We start from the raw sequence: 9,235 nt of genomic DNA, 5'->3' as shown, positions 1-9,235 counted from the left end.
GGGAAATGGAGTCTACGTGCTAGCCCTACGCCCAGCGGCATGCCGGGAGTTGGAGGCGGCTACCTGCGCAGAGCCGAAACTCTCCGGCAAACAGACTCAGGAGGTGGTGATTCCGCTGCAGCCTGGGAAAGCGAGTTTGACGTCGCTGCAGCCTTTTGAAAAGGATGAGGGGAGACCCTCAGCTCCAGATCTTCGATGACTAAACAGATTCTTGTCTAAAACTCCCTTTTTCCTTTCATCAGGCCCGCACTTCCAGGTCTAAGGAACGTAATCCCCCTTATCCTCGCTCAGGGGATCTAAGTCTTAAGCAGCGCGACGTGCTGCAGCCTGCCCAGAGTATAAAGAAAATAGAAGCAATGCAGAGTAATCTTCAGTGTGTATTGATGGATTATTTTCTTTCCAAATTTTCTTACGTGATTTCTGATCTTCACAATTTTGCAACTCATTTTTAAAACCGAGAACGAAGACTCAGAAATCGAAATGTTGTACGTCATTTGCCAAGGACACCAGTCTTGGTCTTGTCTCACTCAGAATGGAAGAACAGGTCTCTCCTTTGACCTGTAAGGCCCTGTAAGATATAGGTGAGTCCTCTCGCCTCACCAGCCACCATCCTGTATGTCAGCTTGTCTCTTACATTTCCCCTCCCTTTCTCTGTTTTAACTGCCCTGGCCCACTAGATTCTTTGCAACAGGACAATCATGCTCTCATCTCAGGGCCTTTTCCCTTGGAACACTCTTTCACCAGCTAGACCCATACTTACTTCTTCACTTAATATTTGCTCAAACGTCCCCTTATCAGAGACCCTTCCTTAACCATATTTCTAAAATGGGGCTTCCCCTAAGTATCTAGCCCCTTGCCCTATATTTCTTAAGCATTTACCATTTGACATATATTTATCCTTCAGTCTTTTATCAACTGAGTAAATTTCATGAGAGTAAGAAGTTGTTTTGTTTACTGAATCCTCAGCACCAAGTACAAAGCATGGTATTTGGCATTTAGGAGCTTTTTATTTATCAAACGGATGGATGGCAGGATTTAAACTCTGGTTAGGCTGGTTCCACAGCATGGTGCACTTACATTGCCACCAAGAACTATGAGCCAGATCTACTGGGTACCAAGCCATCTCAGTTTTAGAATTGAGAGGTTAAGTGACTTGGAAAAATGCCAAGAATTCCAGTTCTCTCCCCTAGGTGATATAAGAGACTCAGAGAGACCAAGATACAATACTGCAAAATGAAAAAAAGCAGATCACAAAAAAACAATCCGCTGGATCATAAAAAAAGCAACAGAGTTCCAGAAAAACATATATTTCTGCTTTATTGACTATGCCAAAGCCTTTGACTGTGTGGATCACAGTAAACTGTGGAAAATTCTGAAAGAGATGGGAATACCAGACCACCTGATCTGCCTCTTGAGAAATCTGTATGCAGGTCAGGAAGCAACAGTTAGAACTGGACATGGAACAACAGACTGGTTCCAAATAGGAAAAGGAGTTCATCAAGACTGTATATTGTCACCCTGCTTATTTAACTTATATGCAGAGTCATGAGAAACACTGGACTGGAAGAAACACAAGCTGGAATCAAGATTGCCGGGGTAAATATCAATAACCTCAGATATGCAGATGACACCACCCTTATGGCAGAAAGTGAAGAGGAACTCAAAAGCCTCTTGATGAAAGTGAAAGAGGAGAGTGAAAAAGTTGGCTTAAAGCTCAACATTCAGAAAACGAAGATCATGGCATCCGGTCCCACCACTTCATGGGAAATAGATGGAGAAACAGTGGAAACAGTGTCAGACTTTATTTTTATGGGCTCCAAAATCACTGCAGATGGTGACTGCAGCCATGAAATTAAAAGACGCTTACTCCTTGGAAGGAAAGTTATTACCAACCTAGATAGCATATTCAAAAGCAAAGACATTACATTGCCAACAAAGGTTCGTCTAGTCAAGGCCATGGTTTTTCCTGTGGTCATGTATGATGTGAGAGTTGGACTGTGAAGAAGGCTGAGTGCCAAAGAATTGATGCTCTTGAACTGTAGTGTTGGAGAAGACTCTTGAGAGTCCCTTGGACTGCAAGGAGATCCAACCAGTCCATTCTGAAGGAGATCAGCCCTGGAATTTCTTTGGAAGGAATGATGCTAAAGCTGAAACTCCAGTGCTTTGGCCACCTCATGCGAAGAGTTGACTCATTGGAAAACACTCTGATGCTGGGAGGGATTGGGGGCAGGAGGAGAAGGGGATGACAGAGGATGAGATGGCTGGATGGCATCACTGACTCGATGGACGTGAGTCTGGGTGAACTCTGGGAGTTGGTGATGGACAGGGAGGCCTGGCGTGCTGCGATTCATGGGGTTGCAAAGAGTCGGACACGACTGAGCGACTGATCTGATCTGATCTGATGATTCTGTTTTTCCTGGACAGACAGGAATCAAAAAGGAAGAGAAGACCCCAGAATGTTTAGAGTCAGTGGGATGAGTAACAAAAAGTAGCCCGAAGGCCATGTTGGGTAGGCTAAAAGTGTTTCATATACCAACACATCTAGAATCTGAGCAGTCAGTCAGGGAAATTTGTCAGAGTACCATCAGCCTCAATACCCAAGCTTTCTTGGTTAATGACACCAAATTAGAAGACAGTCAAAGCAAAGTTAGCACATCCTTTGAGAAGACAGCAGAATCCAGTTTGCCAGTAAGCTATAGATCAGTCAAAAAGATCATCTGGATTGTTAGAACAAACATCACAACCACTTCTCACAGAGCCACTTATTCACCATATTTCATTGTCTTGATAGAATCACTAGGTAAGTTATTACAATGGTGCCAGTTCACTCATAATAATTGTGATTCTGCTTATAGCCCAAGCAGGACCAGTGGAGGTCAAATGACTAGGAGTGCAGTAGAGTAGAAGTTATAAGGAAAAGTAAAAAAGAAATGCTAATATTAATATGTAAATTATAGCAACGGACATGACATCTAATTCTAAGTGTGACTGTTTTGTTCCAGACCATGCATAATTCATGGCTAGGTGAGTTTTAGGGGCAAAAAACTCAAGTAGGAAGGAAAGACAGATGATCAAGAACAACAAAGACAAAAACCAAAGGTCAAATTTTATATCCTGGTCAGTGTTTACACGTCTGTCTTTCAGTTGTAGAGGTGATCTTGCCTTCAATAGTATCCTAAATTTATTAAGCAAGGGAATAAAACTGCAACAAGACATAACTGTTTTATACTTATTATCCTTTGTAATCTCCTTAACAACCCTATGAATTAAGAATTATCTCCTTTTTAAGATGAGAAAGTTGGGGTTTAAGAGATTGTTTTGTCCAAGGACACATCCAGGAAGCCCAAGATTTGAGATTTAAACAAGGGTTCATCTGACACCAAAGTATACATTTTATCAACCACTCTTTACCAAACAAAAGATAAAAGAGTACACTCTCCTGGGAGGCTGAAAATGAATAGATCAGAGGATACTCTGTGCTGAGATGCTTAGAGAAAGAGTTAAGATAAAAATCCAAGCCACTGTTACTTGTTTTTCAATAGGGAATCTGTAGATTTAGCCCTGAGGCTGTATGTTACTTTACTAATTTACATTTAATTAGAATCCAGATCTAGAGAGACAGGCACCTTTGTGACTAATTCCACACTAACCAAAAGAGATCAGTAGAGCAAATCTGGGAGAAAGACAGGGCCATAGCAATTGAAAAGCACAAACAAGAAGCAGCTGTATGTTTTATCAAGGAAAGTTTCAAAAAAGACACTCACAAATTGATGTACATAAGTGTGTAAGACACACAAAAATCTATTAATAAAGCAAAATAACCATTTTTGAGGAGCTAGAGTGCAAGGATGAATTTAGAGAAGTCAAGCTTAATAAACCTAAAAAAGGTGAATGAAAGGCTCAAGCAAAGTTATACAGATGTCTAAGGAAAGATATTAATTAAACCCTTAAATGAAAAACTAGACATTAGAATTCAGAAAGAGAGAATTCACTGGCGATTCAGTGATTAAAAAAAAAAGAACTCAAAGAAAACAGCAGTCTGCAGTGATTAAAATGAGGAATGTGTACCTCACCTTACACAAATACACAAAAACACAGATCCACAGAACAGAATAAACCTAGGTTATTACTCATGTCCCCACAGATTCCACATAATACAAAATAGTACTGTTTGGGTGAGGTACACATTCCTCATTTTAATCACTGCAGATTGCTGTTTACCTCCTGAGGGCTTCCTTGGTGGCTCAGACGGTACAGAATCTGCCTGCAATGCAGGAGACCTGGATTTGATCCCTAGGTTGGGAAGAGTCCCTAGAGGGCATATGGCAACCCGCTCCAGTATTCTTGCCTGGAGAATCCCATGGACAGAGGAGCCTGGCAGGCTATAGTCCATGGGGTTGCAAAGAGTTGGACATGACTGAGCAACTAAGCACAGCATAGCACATAGTAAGTAACACATTAGTATTTTTTAAATACCAAGTTCTCTTATAATTGATATTAATCCAGCTGAAAATTGTAATTCATATGCAACTTTTTTTTTAAGTTGGCTGTGTTGGGTCTTCAGCGTTGCTCTGGCTTTTCTCTAATTGTGGTGAGGGGAGGTTCCTCTCTAGTTGCAGTGCACAGGCCGCTCGTCGTGGCTTCTCGTGCTATGGAGCACAAGCTCTAGGGCGAGTGGGCTCAGCAGTTGCGTCTCCCCAGCTCTGGAGCACAGGCTTTAGTTGTGGTGCAAGGACTTAGTTGCTCCACAGCATGTGGGATCTTCCCAGATCAGGGATTGAACCCACATCTCCTACATTGGTAGGCAGATTCTATACCACTGGGCCACCAGGGAAGCCCATAAACAACTTTTACATCTCTGAATTTGAGAATGCAAATGCTATATTTAGTTGTAATTTCCAAATTAATTTGTTGAACAGGCCAGTATTCATAAAGAAAAATATAGAAGAAATCTGGAAGTGAAGAGGAAAGATGAGGAAAAAGGGAGGAAGTAGAAATAGATGGGAGTTTAAGGTCAAAGGTAAAATAAAAGGTCATTAAAAGAAGCAAGGAGGAGAAATAAAGTATTAATAGAACAGAAAACAAGTACTGATGCCATTAACTTCACATCACGTAGAGCATCTTTCTTCCTCATTTAAGTCTTGGAGTTTGTATAATGAAACAAAAATTAAATCACAAATAAAAATAAATATATTTTAGCGGGAAAAACCTTAGCTCACAACTGAGAAAATATGAGCAGTTTTTAGGAGAAGCAGAAGAATGAAATAGGACTGTTTTATATATCAGTAAAAAGATACAGCTAGATGGGAGCATTTGTGCCATTCCTGGTGAGGCTGGAGTTTTCAAAACAGACCAGCAGAGGCCATAACAGATCAGATTGCCATAGAGGAATCATCCGTAGCCAAGAAAGCCAACTAAAAATCCAGAAAAATGATACAAAGGTTCAGTTTGAGCTCTTGGGTCCCAAGTTACCTGGAATTATTAGGTATTGGCCAGAGAAAAAAGCTTTAGTGGAGAAGGAAAAACTCAGTCCTGACTTAAAATATCTGCATCTGAAATTTGTGTTACTTTCAAAACTAAATGCTGAAGCTTCAGCCAGTACTTCATGGAAGTTTGAAGACAGCCCAAATCTCTGCAGCAACCCTATACAAAAGACTTTCTCAGAACACTTGGGGATACAAAGGGTTTTCAGAACATTCTTTCATTAAGCCTAAGACATTATGCCAAGCCTTCTCCACTTGCCAAGCTTCCCCTTGCTCCTCCAACTCACAGTGGTCAGATCGTGCTCTGCCCCTCATAGCGTACCCAGTGCCTGACGGTGCCAGACTTCCAGGAATCACGTCCACCCCGTCATGAGGACCTCACTTTCTCAGGTCTCTCAGACTCTAGTTGTCTTGTATTTGTCATATTGTAATCTCTCTCCAGACAAAATGACAACCTCCATTTCCGCTCCCTTTAAATGGCTTCTTAAATCATTTATGTGGGCAAATGTTCTTATCCTTGGGGCATAATATGGGACCTCATTACTTAGTAATCACATTTTATGTCGTGACTGGTATTCAATCCATAAGAATTCTGCAATGATCCTTTTACTTTCCAATGTCTCCCTTTTAACTATCAAAGTCTTTATACTATAGATTCTTCTGGATGGAACCTATTACACTTCAAGGGGACGGTACAGACAATGCTAAGTCAAATAGGATGCTATTACAGTTCTCAGGAGGGTCTAAAGTCTAACCCTTCTCCTTCTTATATAGCCTCACTCTACTGGAAATATTAAACCATCTTCTTTATTTTAAATACCAACTATCACATGGTTAAAGAGGTAAAATCCAGCCAACTTTATTCCTTGGAAAGTATCTTAGAAATAAATGCAAAAAATTATTAGAATATATGCTTAAATGGACTTAGCCTAAATGCCATTCATAGGGAATGGCCATTTTTCAAAAGAATGATGTCAAACTATAAATTTTAATATAGAAAGATGTTCAAGACATGTTAAACACAAAAAAGAAAACTGCAGACCATTAATACTACATGAGCCCATCTGCATATGTGTGTGTGTTTGTGTGTTTGAGAGAGGAACTTTTTGCAATGACTACCTCTATAGAGTGGGACTAGGACATAAGTAGAAAAAGTTATACTTTATCATAAGTTATAATAGTTATTATAAGTAGAATTTCTTTATTGTTGAATTTATCAATTTGTGTATTACTTTCATTATGAAAAAGCTAGTTTAAATTTTTTATTTAATTGAAAAGATCGATAGTGAACAAATGAAAGTTTTTAAAGGAAACTGAATAATTACAATGTTCTATCACTGTACCAATTCTTACCAATTATACAGCACTGGCACTACAAATATTTTTTTTGGAGCTAAAGAAAGCCTAAGAGATGTCCTAGTTAATTTGAAGACCTATGATTACAAACATATAAATTCATCTCTATATAAATCTGAGAACTACTCTTAAAAAATCCTCTAACTCCAAGTAAAAATTAACAAGTATAAAATTTATAGTAAATATATTAATAGAATTCTCTGTATCATTTACAGTAAACAAGAGTCACAGATTCAGATTTAGAAAGGACCTTAAAAGTCCAATCCTCCCAGCCTAACATTCAGAGGACTGGAATAAATAAATAAATAAAAATAAAAATTAGCCTGCTGGGGAGACAGCTGACTCCCTTGAGGCTGAGAACCAGTCTTAGGAACATAATACAATTAGAAATGTCCCCCTCCAAAGAAAAATACAGACATCCAGTAATCAGTCACTAAAAAAGTATTTCGGCCTAATATGTCAAGCTGTCCAGGTCAATTTTAAATAAGGTCATTTGACTTTAATTTTCCAATTTAAAATTTTTCAATTTCTTTCAAATCAAAAGAAATCAAGACCATTTGGCAGGTTGATTTTAATGAACAACAACAAAAATCTCTGTATAAAAACATTTAAACTTTATCAAATGCTTAAAAATACACACACACACACAGATCCAAATCCAATACAGAATCTTTTGAACATTATTGTTTATCAACTCAGCATAACATGTAGAGGGATTTCTGGATAAAACTTTACATGTGAAAAAAGGACCCACAGTCTTACACATGCACACACACAAGCGCACACAATTACAATCAGAAGAACTAAAGTTTATGGGAAAAATGTGAATGGGGTGGGGATGAATTGTAAAGCTTATATAAAAGAACGCTACATGAGTAAGAGAACTTCCTATCCCAAGACAAGAGGCAGAGGGGAAAGAGAAAGCAGAGGTTAGTCTAACTCATTAATAAATAGTTTGAGGTCATTCAAGAATAGTGAATGTGGGGAATAACAGATAGTCCCTGGTTTTCACTGCCTTAAATTCTGTGAATCTGACAACTAATGATGCTTTGAAAGTGTCTGTGTTTTCATTTTTTGTAGCTCTTGATTGGTTCGTCGTTATTTAGGTGTGGTTTGTCCCTTTGGGTGTTACTCTGTCAATTCTTGCTCACTGTTACGTGTGATTCACCAGGGGAGCCACAGTAAGAAATGATGGCACGCACAGAGGACTGTGAGGGGGCAGTCACAGCAGTGAACACGAGCCAGCCCGCCTGGGTCTGCGCTTCATGTCACTATCTACCAGCTGCCTGTTACTCAGCAAGCTCTTCAGCCGCTCTGTGTCTCCATTTCCTTACCTTCAATTAGGGATCATCATTACCTACTTCATATGGGGTTATTAAGAGGATTTAAACAAGATAATCCATTTAAAGAACTTATCACACTGCCTGGCACAACTAAATGTGCAATAAATGTTAGCCAAAATTACTATTCGTCATTGAATTAGGGGGGAATTAAAAGAAGAATTTTGTTCTTTCTCCACATTTCTCTTCTTTGATAAAGTTTTCACAGGCAAAAAAGATTGAGGATCTAGTCTTATGGAATATAGATGTTTGCTTTTATGTTAGAAAAAAAATTACATGGGCTGCATACCACAAAATTTAACATCTTTCCATTAAACATCACACAATTCTCATCATCATTATGCCCTACACACACACCCTAAATGATGTGGAGTTTCTATTGATATTCAACAACAATAGAATCCAGAAATGTTAACTAAGAAACAGTTGCAGAAATGCATGTCAGGCAGAAATCCATGTGTGCCCCAACATAGATGGCTGGGGTTCTGCCTATGCCTCTGACTCCCCCACTTAGACAGGTCAGGTTGCTACAGCCGTTCAAATCTCCATTTGTGATCCCCTCCAAGAGGAGAATTTCCCATAGGTGAACGAAGCAGCAGCCACATCTACTTCAGTATGATATGATAGCTATCATTGGTTTCTGCTGTAAGAAAAAGAAAAAAGAATCATCTTTAGTCACCTCCAAAACACTATGGTTTTTCCAGTGGTCATGTATGGATGTGAGAGTTGGACTGTGAAGAAGGCTGAGTGCTGAAGAATTGATGCTTTTGAACTGTGGTGTTGGAGAAGACTCTTGAGAGTCCCTTGGACTGCAAGGAGATCCAACCAGTCCATTCTGAAGGAGATCAGCCCTGGGATTTCTTTGGAAGGAATGATGCTAAAGCTGAAACTCCAGTACTTTGGCCACCTCATGCGAAGAGTTGACTCATTGGAAAACACTCTGATGCTGGGAGGGATTGGGGGCAGGAGGAGAAGGGGATGACAGAGGATGAGATGGCTGGATGGCATCACTGACTCGATGGATGTGAGTCTGAGTGAACTCCGGGAGTTGGTGAT

General features: G+C 39.6%; 1 protein-coding gene across 5 annotated transcripts in view; it reads right to left on the bottom strand.

Annotated features, from left to right (window-relative positions):
* Positions 1–7,391: 7,391 nt before the first annotated feature.
* TFCP2 (transcription factor CP2) overlaps positions 7,392–9,235 on the bottom strand; it is a 53,158-nt gene continuing 51,314 nt past the window's right edge. For 3 of the 5 annotated variants that reach the window (XM_005206280.5, XM_005206279.5, XM_005206281.5), the window contains one exon: positions 7,392–8,822. In XM_005206280.5, coding sequence (XP_005206337.1) covers positions 8,785–8,822 — 38 coding nt within the window. In that variant the 3' untranslated portion in view covers positions 7,392–8,784. The remainder of the gene's footprint in view (positions 8,823–9,235) is intronic. The other 2 variants (XM_005206282.5, NM_001083397.1) reach the window with 2 other exon arrangements.

This window comes from Bos taurus, chromosome 5 (assembly GCF_002263795.3).
Source record: "Bos taurus isolate L1 Dominette 01449 registration number 42190680 breed Hereford chromosome 5, ARS-UCD2.0, whole genome shotgun sequence".
Lineage (NCBI taxonomy): Eukaryota > Metazoa > Chordata > Mammalia > Artiodactyla > Bovidae > Bos > Bos taurus.
This window is presented reverse-complemented; position numbering and strand designations above follow the sequence as displayed.